Source organism: Cibotium barometz, chromosome 23 (genome assembly GCF_041138505.1).
Source record: "Cibotium barometz isolate CiBa-2024 chromosome 23, ASM4113850v1, whole genome shotgun sequence".
NCBI classification, from domain to species: Eukaryota; Viridiplantae; Streptophyta; class Polypodiopsida; order Cyatheales; family Cibotiaceae; genus Cibotium; species Cibotium barometz.
Window position 1 is genome coordinate 39,622,858 of NC_141068.1, and position 20,324 is coordinate 39,643,181.

At 41.2% G+C, this 20,324-nt stretch overlaps 1 protein-coding gene across 2 annotated transcripts in view; it reads left to right on the plus strand.

Moving 5' to 3' along the window:
* The first annotated feature begins 5,421 nt into the window (after nt 1-5,421).
* The window catches only part of LOC147625927 (histone-lysine N-methyltransferase ATXR3-like), a 63,691-nt gene continuing 48,788 nt past the window's right edge, over nt 5,422-20,324 (plus strand). For both annotated transcript variants that reach the window (XM_086817461.1, XM_086817462.1), the window contains exons 1-9: nt 5,422-8,093; nt 8,199-8,261; nt 8,423-9,853; nt 10,070-10,383; nt 10,483-11,175; nt 11,448-11,602; nt 11,682-12,465; nt 12,552-12,758; nt 13,195-13,266. In XM_086817461.1, coding sequence (XP_086673587.1) covers nt 5,954-8,093; nt 8,199-8,261; nt 8,423-9,853; nt 10,070-10,383; nt 10,483-11,175; nt 11,448-11,602; nt 11,682-12,465; nt 12,552-12,758; nt 13,195-13,266 — 5,859 coding nt within the window. In that variant the 5' untranslated portion in view covers nt 5,422-5,953. The remainder of the gene's footprint in view (nt 8,094-8,198; nt 8,262-8,422; nt 9,854-10,069; nt 10,384-10,482; nt 11,176-11,447; nt 11,603-11,681; nt 12,466-12,551; nt 12,759-13,194; nt 13,267-20,324) is intronic.

The following is a 20,324-nucleotide window of genomic DNA, read 5'->3' on the forward strand; positions in this document are numbered from 1 at the left end:
ATTATTTAATATTATATGGTGATAGATATCAATGCCCAATTTGCAATTTAAAAAATTTTGGCAAAATTTAATTGTATTCTAGGGTAATGTTTGGCACAAATTTTCAATTGTTTAATTTCAAGACTTCTATCAAGCCTTATGGTATTCCATGTTCAAGTCTCCATAGCTTTCTTATTAAAGGTTTATTTTCAGTTTTGAAAATTTCAGTGGATTCAAAGTTTTCAAGACGACTCGAGGGATCAAGCTTATGGAAGACATCTTGGAGATTGTCTGCGAGGACGACCGAGCACATGGCGACCAATCCACAAAAATTTTATGCATATTTGGCTCAACAGATTTTAATAACCCTATTGAACAAATTTTTAAATGGCCGGTATGCTGGAGCGACAACGACGACGAAAAACGTTGCTTCGTCATTGTTGAGACTAATATCCTCTTTTTCAACCCGACAAATTATGAGATAAGTCTTTTCTCATGCCTTGAACAGTTTATAAAATAATTTTCTATATTTTCCAAACATTTTGATTTTTTGTAGCTTGACTTCGACAAGTTTTAAGTTAAGTTTCCATATCCGCATTCTAGATTAATTGTAAGATTAATTAATTATGACATGCATATTTTGTGTCGTCTCCAAATCAATTATTTTTGCAACTCGGCGAATCAAATTCATGCGAGCTAAGTCCTTCACTACTCTCTCTATTTATCTTTATAATTTTGAATATTTAATTTGATGATCATAATAATTAAATCTCAATTTATTGTTTCTTCAAATTATTAATTCGTTAAAAATTATTACATCGTATCCTTTTAAATCCAATTTCATTAGTCATTTTTCAGATTATCACTTTTTCTTTGGATGATTAATTCATTTGCATGTGCAAAATTAATTATCTCAATGTTTATTTTCTAGTTTTTAATTAAAAATTGTTTGAAAAACTATAGTTGCATACTAGAAAAATTCATAAAAATCAAATTTTAGTTTCTTAATATTCTAAATTAATTTTTAGATTTTAAAGGTATTTTTCAATTAATTTTTATAATTTATATCATTGTATAATGAATTAGTATATTAAAATGATTATAAAACTAGTAAAAATAGTAAAAAAAACTCCAAGGAAAATTTCCAGTAAATGTTTCAATGTTTTTAGATTTTTATAAAAATTTAGAAATTAATTTCTATAAATTTAGTTATTTAAATTAATTACTTAGTGATTTTTCTTTAGAATTGTATGAAAATTCATTTTTACTACTAGAAAATTACAAAAAAATCATATAAGTTATAATTTTAATCTCTTTAACCCTCTTTAATTTTAAAATTAGTTGTTGATTAATTTTTAATATTTCAAATTAATTATTTGATTCAAGTTTCATTATAAATGGTTGAAATTTCATTTTCAAGGTTAGGAAAATTTGTCAGCATTTATTTTATTATTTTTAATATGTTTAAGTTTTAGGAATTAATCATTAATCATTTTTAAAGTCAAATTAATTATTTATTTCATTTCTTTCGAATAATTCTCTTTATTATGAAATGATTATGAAAATTTAAAAATTAAGTATTCATTTGCTTTTGTATTATTAGCCATTCATTGAGACCTAGGAAGAAAACTTTAGAGCACCCTAGTTTCTAGAAATCAATTCCAGATGACAAGAAAACACTCAATTCATAATATCAAGAATAAGGAAAACTTTTACTAGTAGATCACTTGGATTGATTATTATGAGACTAAGAGACGATATGCTAAACTTAATGACAAAGCTAGTTGGTCTCGAACCAAGTATTAATTCAAGTGACGAGTAATTGTTAGTACATAAAGACAAGTTCTCCATTAAGTTGTTGGAAAAGTACTATGAAAATCAAGTTTTATATCATTCGATCGTATCATGGATGGTAAGGTAAGATTAAAAGTAACCATCAAGTCAAGATTACGAATCAAAGTATTAATCACAAGAGAGTATAGTCTTAATATTTCACAAGATACAAGTACAAGATCTATTCAAGCTCAAGAGGAAGTTTTATTTTAGTACAAGAGACTTTCAAACCAAAACTTTAATCAAGTACAAGATTCCTAAAGATTACAGATTTCTTATTCAACAGCAGAGATTTGTTCAAGTCTACAAACATCAATTGTAAACAAGACCTCTTTCAAGATTGAAAATCCATGAAAACCATATTAGACCGAGGAGTTTAGTATGTTATGTGTAGAAAATCTAAGTTTAATACAGTATCATACCAAGATCAGTAATAATTATTAAACTTTCATCTTTTTCTTACAGACAAGTTAGCAATAATTTGTTGACCCAGGTGGCTTTCACGACACCATCTTCAAGACTGAACAGGAAACCGAGATTCCTACCTTAAACACATGCTTATTAAAATCATCATTGGAATAAGATGGCAGATGTGAGGGTACCGAATGAGGTGCCGCACCAGTGAAAGATTGTGTGAGGGTACCGAACGAGGTGTCACACGAGAGAGATGCATGCAAGGGTACCGAATGAGGTGACGCACCAGTGAAAGATTGTGTGAGGGTACCGAACGAGGTGTCACACGAGAGAGATGTGCGAGGATACCAAATGAGGCGTTGCACAGTTGAGGATTAGTGTGAAGGTCACCGAACGAGGTATCACAATATGCAAGGATCACCGAGACGGAGGTGTCGCACCATACGAGGGTACTGAATGAGGTGTCGTATGGGTCCTCACCCTCACGAGTCATACCATACTAGTGATTGCGTATCGTGGGTGACTCCACAGTAAATACTAATCATCTAGTGTTATTGATGCATGTGTATTGCCAGGGAATGGTGATTGAACTATGTTTAATTATTTGAGTTAACCTTGTTAGGTTGTTGATCATTTGACGCAATTGAGGAAAATTGCTTCCCCAAACGGGAGGATTGTCACAGGAGTGAGATTTTTCAGAATATTTTATCATGGGAGTGAATCCAATTAATTATGTGTGATGCATGGTTCATGTGTGAAGCATGGTAATGAATGATTTTCATTTGTTATAATTATTTTTGTGAGTGATTCCAAAGTAATTGTGATCTAACATTGTGGATTATGTTGAGTATAGATCATGAGTTCGAGACGACCAAGGTGGACATTGGACGAGATTATCTAGCCAAGCACATGTGTGCTAAATATTTAATTTTGTATGGTTTGGTCCATTATACATATATTAGGCAAGGATTATTTTTGATGAGATGCTTTAAAAGCATTGGACTAAGGCGGCTCAATTTTGTAAAAATCCCAATTTTGGAAAAGCTATGCTATTTATGGCTCCAAAGGCTAAATTTATTAATATGATTTAAATACCGCGTGTGGGAGTGGAGCCACACACGTCGGGGGGGAGATTGCACCCAGTCTCGTGTTCTTGATCTTTCATGCTTTTGATTCATGCTATGATGTTATGGTTTAATTTCTTTTATTATTGAATTTGTGGAATAATTTAATATCCATGTACCATGGTCCTGTTAACAGAGAGCGAGAGAGAGAGAGAGAGGTCCAAAGTAAGTGTTACTGTTTCAAAAAACATATACCTCTTTACTAAGGTTTCGAATCACACGCTTTGATGCACTATTTACATTTTATACATGGTTTCAAATCCCACACAATGATTGTTTGGCCAAGAGAGAGAGAGAGAGTGTTAATGTTTGGCCAAGAGAGAGAGAGTGTTAATGTTTCAAAAAACATATACCTCTTAACCAAGGTTTCAAATCACCACTTTAATGCACTATTTACATTTTCCTTATGGGAAACTATTAGATTGAAACCTTTACACAACGATTGTTTGGCAAAGGGGTTTTAATCTCTTTGTAAATGTGCTTACTTCAATACATTTTTGTGTGCTTGAAGCTACTAGGAATACTCATGGGTTTCGATATTTACACATGTTGTTATATGTGCTTTTGAGTTTAACATATGCTTCCAACAAAGTTTAATATTTGAAGATTGAGAGTGTTAGACCAACAAGCATGCTATGAGCATTAACTTCTATGAGTCTATTGCTATGAATGCTTGCTTGTATATACCTAACAAGGTGCAAGGCTAAGGTAAGATGATAAAAATATGGGTCCCAAATTCTTTTTTGCTATTAATTAATTAGTGAGAGGGTGCGTACCTTTGAGTGGAAGCTTTAGATTATTATTATTTTTTTAAAAAAGAAACGTTATGGTGCTTTCATCAAAGGCGGTGGGATTTTTCTAGATTTTTTCAACTTGATCGTCAACCGCCTCTCCAGGTGCCTATAAAAAAAGGCAGTGAAATTCGCCTATCTACTGAGGCAAATGCCTCCTTATAAAATTTTCGTGAGAGAGAGTTACACTGAAACCCCAGGCAATGCGTGTTGTTTAAAATGAAAAAAAAAGTTAAAAAATAAAACAAAACTACGCTGAGAGACCTGTTGTTTGAGAGAGCTACGCTGAAACGAATATGAATGTGGAGAGACGTAGCGAAGGTGAACGAAGAGAGACAAGGATGCTAATGTTTAAACCTTAGAATGCTAAGGTTTAAACCTTACACACTAATTAATTAATTGAAGGCGTGCCCGAGTAGGGAGTATTAAGCACAAAGAACGTCTGTTGAGGTGGCAACAAGCAGGTGTTGACGTGGAATTAACTTCGTGAGAAAGTATCGCAACTGTATGAACCACTCTCTTTCCGCTTATCCCAAAAATTAATAACTTATATATGTATTAAAAATCATTCTTTAGATATAGATGTTATAAATACGATTTATCTCTCAAGCGTTATACTGATGTCGTATTAGTATAATAGATGGTATTATTTTTTTCTTAACATCAAGCGCTTGTTCTAGTGGTTGATGGGGGTGGCTTGTAACCTCTCGAGGTACCAGGTTAGATCCTCGGTTGGACTCCCGATAGTTACATTGCCCTCGCTTTGTAGAGGATATGAGGGGTCCTCACGGAGTACTTTACTCCCTTCTAGTAGTCGCCAGATTTTTTAAGAAAAAAATAATTTTTCTTGTATAAAGCATTCAATATATTTTAAAATTTAAATTGAATGTTATCAAAATAAAAGTGGTTAATGACAATAAAAATGCTCATATATAAACATAAAATATATATTATATGTATGTATACAACTCAGCGTAGTAGATACAATAGATAGTGTAGGATATATATAGATAACTTATAAACATAAATTTGCACTAAATATTATTAACTAATTATACATAACTAAATATTTACAACCGGTTAGTTTGCTGACGTGTCTCCGGCCTGGAAGGACGACGGCGGCAGGAAGCGGCGAGTGCCGGCAAAGATGACGGCGAGGTATGCGAAAGGATGGGTCATCATGGGATATCGACGGCATGATGGGGGGTTCTTTTACACGCACATGCCACATACACGCGCGCGCACACACACATTCATGACGACCTTCCAGAGGCTTTTCTATTCTGTACATTTTTCCCTCACTTGTATTTTCGGATCTTCGTCTTCGCTTTCGTCTCCCCCCGCCCCCGGCCTGCTACTCCCGCTGCACTTTTACTTCTGCGAGCGAGCAGCTACGGGTACACAGACGGCCTGATCGCGATGACCTAGATCGAGCTCCCCTCTTCCACAAAACAAGGTAATCCTTACCCCTCCTCAATTCCGGCCCCAACCTCCGCTGCAAGCCCTAATTTCCACTGTCTGTAACACTCCTTTCCACCGTCTTCCCAAAATCTTTACCCGTTTTGCCCTGGTCCAAGCTTCCTCTCTCCCATAGTCTCTCTCTTTCTTTCTCGCTATAGCCAACTGACCTCTACCCTTGCCTCTTGACCTATCATGCGCAGCGAGTTCTTGATTCTCGTGGCCTTTTTCTGTGCGCGACCGATGCTCATGCCCCTTCGGACCTGCCAGTCTGTCCCGCATGAGTGCCTCCGGAAACACAACAAATTTTCGCAGAGGACAATTGCACCGCTACAGTGCCGATTCTAGAGCTCCATGGGTGATGGAGGATGCGCCGTCTTGTCATCCCGGCATCCCTTAGCTGAATTTCGTAACTCGGAACCGTGCCACAGGGAGCAACTGAAAGGCAGGCTTAGCAATTGGGGAGTTGAATTAGGTCAGGTTAAGGAACGCAGTGCTAATGTATCACCTCATGATGACAAAATCTCGACATGGCCTTCCGTGCCAGTAAGTGACATGGAGCCTGGTAGTTCTTTCCATGTAGGGGACACCACAGGAGAAGGACATGACAAGCAGACTAGGAGGCCGAATTCTAGGTGGGACATACGCGCAGAGAGTTTTTCACTAGTAGATGCAGAATGTAATGCCACACCCGAAGGTTCTGCTTGCGAGCTCAAAACAGCCCCTAAGCACGTGGCAGGCCCAATTGGCACTCATGAAAGATCACAAGCAGAGCGGCAACAGCAGGCTGGGACAGAGAAAGGAGGACTTGGGGAAGAAGACTGGAAGGACAGCCAGCAGACTTCTTGTTGCAATGTTGCCAGGGTGACAAATGATGATCCCAGTGGTTGTCAAGTAAATCTTGGAAGAGAACAATGGCAGGTGAAAGGAATTACAGATAACAGTGATCAACACCAGAAAACTTATGCCAGGGATCAACATTATCCGAATGAGCAGTCATCTGGGAACAGTGAAGGTGTTTGCATTCACTCCAGCAAAGCTGGAAATGCTGAGAGCATGTCTCATTTGACCACTCAGGAGACAGTCTCTGGAAGCTCGATGAGTGGGCAGGATGGAGGCTGTTGCCTCTTTGCCAGTAAGGAAGATAGGAAATATAATTGCGAGATTATGTCTGAGTCAGACAAAAGAGAATCAGTCTTAGAACCTTTAGCAACCGAGTATAGAAGCGGTGGTCATCTTCTCTACAGCAGGAATGAAAACATGCTGCATACTTGTGACCATTCTACTGGATATGATCTCCATGGATCAAAGCGAGAAGCAAAGGACAGAAGGAGCAGTAGCGATAATGATCTGCATTATAGCATGCTGCATGCTCGGGAGCACTCTACTGACCACGATTACCATGGATCAAAGAGAGAGTCGAAGGAAAAAAGGAGTGATCGAAGTGATCATGAATTGCATTATTCTTCGTCAAGGACTGGTTGCATAGGAAAGGAAAACGGAGATGGTTCTAGTGGCAGCATTGCTGCGTCTGACAGCCGTGTGACCAGAGATGAAATGCTACATCATTATGTGGAGAGTGACTCACATGGCTGTAGACTGCACCACAAAACAAGAGAGAGGTTGCATGAGAGTAGACCAAGCTCTGAGCATGAAGATTCTTTTAAACATAGAAAGGATTCTGACAGGTACACAGCTAGAAATTCGTTTTCTGACAAGAGTGGACAGAGCAGTCATAAAAGAGATTATCATAGCAGAAGCGGGAATCATACAGAGAGAAATGGCTTTTATGAGAACCCTCTAAATGGAAGGAGTCAGTCTGTGAGAACAGAAGGTAAGCATCACAGAGAGCAGAGAAACTTGGATGGAAAAGAGATGAACAGTGACTCTCAAGACTATTCAGCCCATCATCATGGCCCATCTGCCACTGCACAGAAGGATGATTTTTGGCCTGTGGAGATGGATGTTCCAATGGACCTGTCGCCTGCCCCTGCAGAAGATAATACAGCAAGTTCGAGTGTGGCATGGATTGAAACTGTTGATCCAGGTCAGAATGAGCACATTGTCACTGCCCCTCACAACTTCAATGTAGAGCCTAATTGCAGAGGCTGGATTTATTTAGATTCTGAGGGTGTCATGCAAGGCCCGCTAGAGCTAAGTGTGTTGAAAAGTTTACTGGACGACGGAAAGTTGCAGTCAGATCACATGGTCAAACTTGATGGAAGTAATGAGTGGTTTACACTTGAACATGCTGGATCAACACCAGGAAGCTGTGGAAAAGCTGTCATGCTCCAACCGGCTCAGCCTCTTGAAGGCGAGAGTAATGCTGAACAATGCTTGCCGTCCATGGTTGTGGAAAGCATGCTTGATGAGAAGCTGACAATTGGAAGCCTTACTTTTGATCTTTCAGAAGACCATGAAATTGATAAGCGTGTGGAACAACTTATGCAGGGTTTTACCCTGGTTCCAGGGAGAGAGAAGGAGACAATTTTGGGTAGGTCCTCTCATTCTAGCCAATTTCTTTTATCAATACTCAAGCATTTTCACTGATTATGTGCTTATTTGTGTTTCTAAAAACCAATCGCGGGTGGAAATGCAGAAGCTTTAAACAATGCAGCCAGACATGAGTGCCCAGAGAATGAGCAGGAATTGGACAATGAAGGTGTTTCTAACTGTCTCTACTTGAGTGCCATTTTTCTCTCAAATCTAAGGATTGTTTTTCTACTGTTGTAGGGTTGTGAATAGTCATGCCAATTCTTGTTTCCTCTGGACTCATTTTTGATTTTAAGTGGGTTACTAAAGTTTAACTACTTTTAAGTGCAGAGTCTCTGCAGTCTCATGGTGGTGTTGCTGCTCATTGGAATGGAGACCAGCTAAATTGTGATGGGCATTGTTTTCAAGGCTTTGCTTTGAAGCCTCAAATATCAAGAGAGTCCATCACTAGCATTGGCATCGACAATGATGTGGACATGGTTGGACTCAGCATCAGCGGTTTTCAAAGCGCATTTCAAAGTTCACGGAAGTGGACTACAAGGGGTGGTGACTGGAAATTGATGTGCCAGATGGAGAATGCCATGAATGCAAAAGGTCCAGTGAGTCTGGGAAGACCTGAGAAAATGGTGTTAAATCAGGGTATTCCTCTTTGTGAAAGAAGGCACCGCAGCTTACCAGACCCTCGAAGAGGATCTTCCCTTTATGAAGTTTCGAAGTGTGGGACTCTTGAATTGCCACCTTGGGCATATCGCTATTGGGAGGCTAAGGGAGAGTGCTTCAATACAACTCTTGAGAATGTGAATGCAATCTCAACATCCCTTTCATGTACTCCCAAGTCTCAAGCTTCAACACCTAGAGATGGAATACATTTTGAGGGGTCAAAGAAGTTCAAAGCTAACAAATTTATTTCTCTGTCTGAGCAGAATTTGGAGACTCCTACTGTAAATTCAGTTGGAGTTGCTTTGACATCTGGCCATTTGCCTTCTGTCTCGTCAGTGGGCTGTGAAAAAGATTGTTCTTGTGAAGCTCCTTCTACAAGCTTGGCCTATCAAGAATCGGAATGCTCAAATCTTCAGCTGGGGAGGCATGATATTGGTTTGACAGTGGTGGATGAAGTGACTGAGGATTGCATCAAGCCAGTGCAACAGGTACCTAGAAAAGAGGACCTAAGGTTAGAGACAGGGGAGTGGTTTTACCGAGATGGAACTGGCCAGGAAATTGGCCCATTTACGTATATGCAGCTGCAATCAAAAGCTCGGGGCAGTTTGCTTTATGAAGGCAGATCTGTCTATAGAAAAAGTGATGAGACTTGGGTTCCATTATGTATGGATGGATTTTCAAAAATACCTCACTCTGATCCAAAGTTAAGCTGTCCATCCAAACATGTGGAAGAAGGGGACACTAAGGAAGAACTTGTTACTCAGGGACAAGAGGCATTGTGGAACTTTCATCAGTTTTACCCTCAGTTTATTGGCTATATGTGTGGAAAACTGCATGAACATGTTATGAAGTCATACAAAAGTCGGGACTTTGCTGCCATGTTGCATGAAGGCTCAAGGAATTGTTTTGGTGACAATAAATCCAAGAAAGTCGGTACAACAGACATACCTGCTGCTGCAGTCTCTGCCCAATCTGAAAACTCCAGCACGAGGTCTACCAATGGGCTTCTAGAGCTAAAGGTGGAGCGAGATAGATTCGATTTGAAACAAAGAGAGTTTGACGCGTTCGACCACGTGCCATCAGCAGTGAACACAAGCTCAGGTTTGCAACAATGTCATTGTTCTTTTTGTGGTGAGTTTTTCTTAATCTAAGGTGCTAGGGTTTGAGCCTGGGACCTGCCTTTCAACAGGCTCAGTGGCAACCATTTGAGCTTGAGCCTGGTGGCGGCATGTCGTTGTCCTTCATTAGCTTTTCTGTGCAGTAGTCCTTTTGTTTGATGACTGGGGTCTTCTTGTTTTACTTTTTGTGCCCCATCAGCTCTTGTTGCTCCAGCATATGATGTAGATAGCCACGTGGGCAAAACAAGGAGCTTACTAGACATAGAAGATGGGAGGATGCTGTCAGTGGCCATGGGGGCAGAGAAGGAAGGTAGCAGTTGGGGCATGATGGACCCTCGCCTACTGATGAGAGTTTTCAGTTTTTTGGAGACAGATATAAGATCACTTGTTCTTGCGTCAACAACTTGCAAATCTTGGAAGGCCGCTTTGGTTCAATTCAAGAAAGAGATCACACAGATTGATTTATCCTCTTTGGGAAGTCTCTGTTCTGATGATATATTCCGTTCCTTTACTGTAAGTTTTTCACTTTTCCTGTTATAAACCTCATCTTTTTTCTATTCCACCATCCATTCTGTCCCTTAAGACCTTTTTCTGGCTGATTTTATGTTTCAGGAGCATGCTCATAATGTCTCACGAATCGTTTTGAGGGGCTGTACCACCTTGAGTCCATCAGTTGTAAAGGCATTTTTACAGGGGCCCCATTCAATTGAGTCGGTAGATGCAAAAGGATGTGATCAATTGAAAGAGCTTATTCATATGTTTCCTCAGATCAGCTTGTCCAGGTATCAGTCTGGAGGCCCTGATTCACACCACAAATTAAAAAATGCAAAGGTTCTGGGGGAGAGAAAAAGTTCATTGATGTTGAAACACCCCAAAGGTCTGGATGCACTCTCTTCAGATGACTGGAAAGCGAGAAGGTTGAGTTTTACTGGTGTGCATTCAGATGGGGTGACAGAACCTATGGATTGTGATACCCCCCACTCTTTACAGCGAAATTTGGAGACCAGTCAGGTAGCCAGGTCCAATGAATCGGCCAAGCGAGTGAAATTACAAAGTACTGGAAAGCTCATGAAAGTAGGATCAGATAACTCCCATTTTAAGGTGATTTCAAGGGAATGTGTTGTCATGGGTTCTCATGCAAGGGATAAAGAGCAGTTTGACCTTAAGCACAAACAAAATTCGGTGTATTCATTTGGCAGTGAAGTCAATACTCATTCCTCGACCAAGGGAGATTCTTCTCCTGGCGTTGACAGAAAGCTAGAAAAGGACATGGCTCATGTTCTCCAAAATTTGAAAGAATTGAAGGTAAATACTTTCTCTTCCTGTCAGGTACTGGGGTCACCCTCTCATTTGTATGTGTGCTTTGTTTTGTTGTAAAGTGAACAAGGTAGGAACTCCATAGTTACTTTTTCATTACCAACATAAGTACTCCATGTAGCGCGTTTGGATGACTTCTGCTCAACATGAACCGTCTAGATCATTGTATCTGGCACAGAGAGTTTTGCAGCATGTGGGTTTCTTGTCCTAAGTCATTTAATCACGCTAGGGCAGTGTTGTTTTGACATGTTGGCATTCAGGTTCCAGATAGTAAGAAAGTATCATCTGCGCGATGTCGGGCATCGGCATATCTAGATATAGAGGAGAAGATGCGGCGTGGGTCATATCCAGCGAATATGCAGGGGTTCCGCTCATTCAAAAATGACTTGTTTGCCATAGCCAGGATGCTTTTCCGGTATAATTCATGACTTGAAATTTACTTGCATTACCTTGTTTATTTGGCAACTTGCCTAATTAACATTTTTTGATGGCAGAATTAAGGATAAAGAGGCTGGTGTAACTGTATTTGCAAATACTTTTCGCCTGATCGAGCAACTTAAAGAGGACTTGAAATGTAGAGACATCTCACATTCCAAGTCTTATAAAAGAAAATACCACGAGTATAAGTCCAGTGCTTCTTTGGCTGGTAGGAAGAGGAGGATTGGAAATGCAATGAGAAAGCAGCGTATGGGAAAGAGGAGAAAGGGCCATGATGAAAGCAGTGAAGATGATGAGCGTGATTTTAACTTTACATACAAAACTGAAACTTCTGGAACAGATGAAGAGGATGATTATTTCTCTCAAGATGACGAGGATGAAGATACAGATAAAACTGATTCTGAAGTTGAGAGTGAGTCTGAAGGAGAAGGTAAAGTGGATGGTGAAAAGGAGACTTTGTCTGAGGATGAGACTGATAGTCGAATCTGGGGGGCTCGAATGACAAAAGCGTCTATGGTTCCTCCAGCTACCCGCAAGTATGAGCTGATCGAAGAGTACGTGATAGTTGCAGATGCAGATGAAGTGGAAAAACGCATGGGAGTAAACCTGCCAAAAGATTATGACAAGATGGTTCGGGCTCAGGAGGATAAAGGAATCGAATATTCTCACCTTGAAATGCCTGAGCTTAGAGAGTATAAACCACGGAAACGTGTTCATGATGAGGTGCTGGAGCAGGAAGTTTATGGGATTGATCCTTATACCCATAACTTGTTGATGGATTCTATGTCTACTAACAGACTGGATTTTCCAGACGCTAAAAGACATCAGCTTATCGAGGAGGTATGCATGCTGATATCGAGGCTTAGCTGTTGTTGAAAGGCATATGGCAGATCTTAATTGTCTGACTGCAATCTTATAAACTGCAGGATCTTCTGAAAGCATTGAATCAAGAGGTTAGACAGTTCACAGGAATTGGGAAAGCACCTACCAAGTACCCTCTAGAACTTGTTGTGAATAGAGCATTGGAAGAATGCAAGGATATCGCAAAAAGAAGTCTCATTCTGGCTCTGTCAAAAAACATGCGGAGTAGGAAGGATAGCCACACAAAGGATAACTATGTTGCCTACAGGAAGGTAAATCCTTTCGTAAAGTTAACAAGTCAGAAATTTGTAGAGGGGTGGGACTTATTGGAACAGAAAAATAGATTTTGCTGTTTCAATAAGTCAACCTTGTTTTTGGATTGAAGCTTCAAGTTTGCATAATAAATCATAAACAACATTTCACCCCCCCCCCCCCTCCTTTTTTTTTTCTCCTCCCTTCCTCCTTGACACTTGCATCAACCGACCTTTTGCAAGCATGGGCATTAGAAGTATGCATATGCACTTGTGTGTGCTCATTTTCCTTGTGCTTTAGACAAGTTTACTTAATCTCTCATAATGTTATCACTCTCATGTTTGTTAGATATTTTTTTTTGGGTTTTTTAGTTCACATCTAAGTTTATTTATTTATTTATTTTTTTGGGGGGGGGGGTGTGGGCGGACGGACGGGCACGCCCATGTGTGTGTGCAGGGGCTTGGTGTGGTATGCAATCATCCGGCTGGTTTTGATAAAGATGAGTTTATTGTGGAGTTCTTTGGGGAGGTACAATTTTATAACCCATCTTAATGCATAACGTTTTATGAAACATTTTATGTTCATGCTTATCTCAATATGTTTGTACTAAAGAAGCAAAAGGTTTTGGTCTTGTCATGTGCTTGCTTTGTGGACATACTGCACAGTCAAGTGCAAGGACCTAATGCCAGACACCATGCAATAATCCCTCACTGACTTCTTAAGAAAGACTGTGAATCCCAAAAAGGCTGAAGTTGCCTCACAGTCTGAAGAATCGAGCAATCTAAAACCTTTTGTATCCGCTCAAGATCTATGCTCGTCCCATCTTGAGAAATCCGATGTCCTAGATATATGAATTCTCTTACACTTCGTATACTTGGCATACGACTTCTCCCATCTCAAAATCTTGAAGATGATGTGGAAATGTTCGATGTGCTCCTCTAGTGTCCGATTGTATATCAAGATATCATCTAGAAACATATCCACGAATCTCCTTAAATAATCTCTAAAGAGATCATTCATCATCTGCTGGAAAGTAGCAGGAGCATCGTGAGCCCAAAAGGTAACACGAGAAACTCGTAATGGCCATACTGCGTGGGGAATCTCCTCTTAAAGATGTCTTTCTCAGCTATCCGTATTTGTATCTCGTAACCAATACGAAGGTCAGTCTTCGAGAAATAGGAAGCTCCTTGCAACCTATCAATCAAATCATCCGCTCTTGGAAGGGGATATCTATTCTTGAACATAACTTTCAACTTTTTATAGTTGACAGACATTCTCCAACTTGGTCTTTGTGCTTTTGAAGTATCGGTGCCCCTCAAGGAGATTTACTCTTACGAATTTGTCCCATACTACCATATTCCGCCGACAATTGTCGAGCAGTCTCATCCTCTTCCAGCTTGTTCATCTTGTAAGGCACAATGCTCACATGCTAAGACCCTGGAACTAAATCAATCTTATGAACCGACCAACTATGTGGTGGCATTGGCATATGTGGTGGCATCATACTTAGAATATGTGGTGGAATCGTATTTAGCATATGTAGTGGCATCACATGTAGCATATGCTTCGAATATGTAATGAGGTCTCTCCTATAAAAAGGACCTAGTTCTATAATGAATTTATGCTTTCCATTATATCTTGTACTTCCTCAATCCCCTTAATCTTGTGCTGATTATCTTGTTGATTATCATCTCCCTTCTTCCCACTATTGTGTGGTTGCACTCTAGGCATTCGCTAACATTGTGGTATCAGAGCTGGACGGCCTCCATGCGCAGTTGCCGCCACCGTCTCAGAGCCAGGCGTTGAGAGCCAGCCCGCCAATCTAGAGCCAGCCGTCGCTAAAAATCCAGGCAGCGCTAGTGCTCAGCCAACCACCGCCGACAGTGGTTGTCACCAGCCTGGACATATCCCAGTATGAAAGGGGTCTGGTGGACTCCAGGATGTTTGAATATTTGGAAAGTACAAGCTTTGGGAATGGGGGATTATCCTAGAATACAAAGGACCACACTCCTAAAATTTAGGAGAGTTGCTATTTTTGGCTCGACTCCGATGGAAATTCTATTTGTGTCATTACATCTGGAATTGAGCAGATACCAAGAGTTGGCAAAGTGCCTATGACAGAATGTCTACCAGTTGGGATATTTTTAGAGATAAAGTTTATGGAAGGACCCATCTCTTAGATTGGGACATGTGGCAAGAAAGTGGACTAATCCGGCATCTCCCGTGGGGAGAGTAAGGCCCTTAAAGCTTGTACATGATATTATTCTTCTTGGGTAATAAAATACTCCAAGGGGGGGGGGTTGGCCTCTATGCGGTGTCACACGTGCAAGCTCCATTTTCAGCATTTGTGGATGTTTTATCGCTTTTATGTTTTATGCAAAGTGATGATGGATATGTGTTAAGGTTGTGGCTATGTTTAAATGCTTTAATATGCATTGATGGTATCAACAAGTGTGTCAAAGGCCCTAGTCCCCCGGGCACCCGTCCCGAGTTACATTGGTATCAGAGCATAGGCTTTCTTGGAAGCGGAGGCTTCCTTCTATCAATAAGGAATAGAAAAGATCTCAAGTGGGGACCACACTTACCATCATTGCTATTAAGCATGGCCAGCCACTTCAGAGCCTATGAAGCAAGAGCATGAGCAATAGACAGCTTGGTCTAAGGATTTATGAATTCACAAAATTTATCTTGGAAGTATGGAGTTGGCTTTATGTGCACACGTTTAGCACTCTTTCCTTATGGATATTGTGGATTATATTATCAAGCTTATAGGCAAGCTATATGGAGATATATCTCAGGATATCTTAAGGATATCTTAAGGATATGGTGACGAGATATTTCTTTTGGCTTCATGACCAACCTGGCAAAGAAAAGCTAAGTATACTTTGAGTTTGCAAAGTTAGTGCTTTTGCTATGAAGTGTTTTTTGATGTTCACTAACCCTTGTATAGCTATGCAAGGAGAAAGGTGTTGTTGTTTGCCTTGAGATGGTTTCAGGGAAACATTGTTTATGGCTCCCTTTATTGGGATGGATTATATCTATGGGGATTTCTTTCTTGGACGAGATTTATATAGATATTGGGCTTCACAAGCAATTTCTATGGACGAATCTGTCCGAGTTTATAGAGAAGAAATCTTTGGATATCTCATGGATATGATGCTTTTATGGATAAAGTCCACCTCTACTCCAAGGTGTGTGGTTAGCACGGGGTATGTGGTAAGAGTTATGGTATACAGGTCTATGGATTTCTGGTCTTCTTTTATAGGGATTTGGATCCATCCTCAGGTTTATGGATTATGTTTATGACTTCCTTTTACTGGGATGGATTATTCTTTATGGCTCCCTTTATTTGGGATGCATTGGACTTATGAAACTCATGGTTCACATACCTTGTGTAGTGTTCTCTTGTCCTACGTGCTCTCTTGAAGATTGTTTCTACCATGTGTGGGTGGAACAATAGAGAGCAGATGGAAGGGAACACGGGCACTTCAAAGGGTAGTGACAAGCACAACATACCCTGTGTAGTGTTCTCTTGTCTTACGTGCTCTCTTGAAGATTGTTTCTACCATGTGGGTAGAACAATGGAGAGCTGATGGAAGGGAACATGGGCACTTGAGAGGGTAGTGTGAGTTGGTGGTCGAAATGCCTATAAACTATGTGTAGTAGAAATACTTATGGAACACCAGGTTATCTATGCCTGCGGCGAGTGATTGTTTTATCTTGTTACTTGAGCCCACCTCTCATCCAAGGTGTATGGTCAGAGTACCAACACGGAGTGCAAGTGGTAAAGTGGACATGACGCCTGTTTGGCACGGGACTTATGTCTATGCCAAGGGTCATGTGGACCGATGCCTTGTTGGCAGGAGACTTATTTTGTCTTGCCCATTTACTTGGGACATGGATTATGATATCTCGACTTATGGGACTGATTTGTCTCGCCCATTTACTTGGGACATGATTATGATATCTTGACTTATGGGACTGTTTTGTTTCGCCCATTTATTTGGGACATGGATTTATTTATCTTTATGCCATATTAGAATCACTATCTCCCCATACAGAGGCCAAGAGGTTCATTGTTCATCTCACCATGCATGTGGATTCATGTTGGGATTGTGAGAGGGCAATTCAATGAACACTCCACTATACACATGGATTCGTGTTGCGATTGTGGAGTGAGTGTTTCATTGTTTCCACACCATGCTTGTTGATCAGAGTTGGGATTGTATGGGAGAACATGGGAACTGTTGGGATTGGGAGAAAGGATTGCTAGAACTATGGAGAACGAGCTTTTCTGTCACCATGGTTTGTACTCTTGAATGGCATGAGTTTGTGTGCATAGCACATGTTTCTGTGCGAGGCACTAGTTTTTTGTGCATGGCACTTATTTAAGTGTCTTAGCACCTGGTTCGTGATTTTCATTGGTATATGAATATCTCATTGATACTGGTGATTGAGACACAATTGGCTCTTGTGCCTGTGTCTAGCATATCTTCCATGGAATTCTCGCCCATTTATTTTGGGACATGATTTTGATATTGGTATTATGGAGACGTATTTAGTCTCACCAATTTCTTTGGGACATGGATTCTTCAGTTATATTGGAGTTTTGAGACGGTCTCGTCTCGCCCACTTAATGGGACATCATTATATCTTGAATATATGGCTTCAAGCTTAAAGTTGCGGACAACTTTTAAGAAGCTGGGGAGGATGTCACCAGCCTGGATATTTCCCAGTATGAAAGGGGTCTGGTGGACTCCAGGATGTCTGAATATTTGGAAAGTACAAGCTTTGGGAATGGGGGATTATCCTAGAATACAAAGGACCACACTCCTAAAATTTAGGAGAGTAGCTATTTTTGGCCCGACTCCGATGGAAATTCTGTTCGCGTCATTACATCTGGAATTGAGCAGATACCAAGAGTTGGCAAAGTGCCTATGACAGAATGTCTACCAGTTGGGATATTTTTAAAGATAAAGTTTATGGAAGGACCCATCTCTTAGATTTGTTGGCTCGGCATTTCTACAGCTTGTGTTCCGGCTCGGTTGCCTCGTGTTGGGCTGTGTTATGGCATTTGTATATGGATAATCTGGCATCTCCTATGGGGAGAGTAACGCCCTCAAAGCTTGTACAGGATATTATTCTCCTTGGGTAATAAAATACTCCAAGGGGAGGGGGGGTCGGCCCATTCCGGCCTCTATGCGGTGTCACACGTGCAAGCTCCATTTTCAGCATTTGTGGATGTTTTATCGCTTTTATGTTTTATGCAAAGTGATGATGGATATGTGTTAAGGCTGTGGCTATGTTTAAATGTTTTAATATGCATTGATGGTATCAACAAGTGTGTCAAAGGCCCTAGTCCCCCGGGCATTGGTATCAAAGCATAGGCTTTCTTGGAAGCGGAGGCTTACTTCTCTGAATCTCTCTCTATGAGAGGAGGAGGCAATCCTATATCCTTTGAGGAGTTGGTTGGATTACTTCTCCAAGAGGAGAAGACAAGGAAGAATAGATCCAGGGGTGATGCTAGCAAAGGAGACCAAGCCTACTTCTCTAGGGAGAAAGGCAAAGTGGACTCGTCACAGGGAGACACCAAGAAGAAGAAAGGAAAGTGTCACTATTGCCACAAGCCAGGGCACTACATTGAAGAGTGTTGGAAGAGGCTTGCAAAGCTGAAAGCTGATGAAGACTTTGCAAATTCTGCTTCTTCTACCTCCGATGACAAGGAGCAATAGCAAGAAGATAAAGTAAACCTAGTCCAAGATGACTGGGCTTTCTAGCCACATTATCACTATGGGGGGAAATGCTAAATATTAATAGTGATTAATGTGGGAATAAACAAGTGCTAGGTGGTTGAGTAAACTTGCACTGAATGTAAGCCTTAAATAAAGTGGTTCTAATGTGTGTGAACAACCGCTAGTATGTACAAGTCTCTTGTGTAGGAATAGCCTCTTAAAAGGCATATGTGGTGGCATCATATTGTCAGAATACAGAGCGGAGATGATGACCAAATCTGGGAACACGAGCAAACACAGTGCAGAAAAACAGCACAAGAGAAGGAGAGAGATAGAGGCGTGTAACTCTGCTCTATATACACAAAGAAGATCCCGAATAATGATACAATGTGGCAAGGGGCTGTGGGGCCATTTTATATGGCCCCCAAACAGCAGTCGGCCTGTTCATAGGCAGACGACAAGACCAAATACTCCATGACCTGCTGATGTGTACAGTCGGCCAGCAGCAGGGGTGTCGGCCGACATCAAGAAGGTCCACGACCTGTGCACGATAGTCGGCCACCTCCAGCATATACACAGATGAAGTCGGCCAAGATCAAGGTCCTCCTGCCACCACAGGATTGCCACCCATGCCACAGAAAAAATAGGAAAAATGGGAGAAAAATACGGGGAGTGAGGAAAAATGAGAACAACACCTACAAGGGCGGGCACACCCACAACAAAGGCCCTGGTGTCTACATAAAGACAGGAGATGACTTCTAACACCCCCTCTCAGCTCCTGGCTGTGAAACCAACCACAGGGAGCTGGGGTGCCGCCTGAGCAAATCCTGAGATAGCGACTTTGTGAAGAGGTTCACCGTACTGTCCTCCGTCAAACAGAACCCTAGCAAGACGTCATCAGAACGATCTGTTCACGAATAAAGTGCCTCTGGAGGACCGTGGGTTTCTCCAGTGGAAGCCCAATCTTGCCATGCAACCTCTGCAACCTTAAAACTGCTCCTGGGCCTGAAGTAGATCTCCTCGTGTCTGGATCTCCTCCCTGATCTGAGTCACTCCAACCGTGGAGTCGGACTCCATCCATCAATCATGTGTAAAAGAGTCCATGATCCTTTGCATGCTGCAGAAACCATAAGATATGCAATCCTGCCTCCCAAAGAGTCATTTGCAACCATGAGCTCAACTGCCTCATCAGGAAGCTCACGTCCAATCTGGTGTCCATCAACCAAATCAATGAACCATTTTGCTTCCGAGTCAAAGAGGCATCACGCTGCTCACAAGGATCAACACATGTTACGGTGGAAAGCCAAGTCTTGGAAACTTGTTGAAGACCACGCAAGGCCTTCTTAAACCTGTTAACCACCCCCTCTGAATCCGGAACCACAAAGCGTGGAGATTGTGCAACAACCACCTCCTTCTGCAAGTAATCAACTGCCACCTGCCTAGCCTTCCGAGAGGTCCCTGTGGAAAGAACATCCTCATCTACAGGAGTTTCTTTGTCCCGAATGCTACGAGACATCAGAGCATAGGTTACCTGTAAAGTTTCCTCTGACTGACGAACACAAGAACTACCAACATCAGTACTGGAAAGCTCCTGCCAACTGCTGCCATCAATTGGCAAGCTATCCTCCATCTGGTCCCGGAAAGCTTGCACCTGCAGCGTATCCACACTTAAGTGGCCACTACTAGACTCCCACTCATTACAAAACTGAGGACTTGGGAGAGAGAGAGTGCTGAAAGCTTGCAAACTCCATTCTCCACTCCGCCTTCCCAAACTACCTGGCCTGTTGCCTTGTCCTGGAGAGCAACAAAATGCTCATCAAACTCCACCCGTACGCCAGTCTTGCAAACCTGATG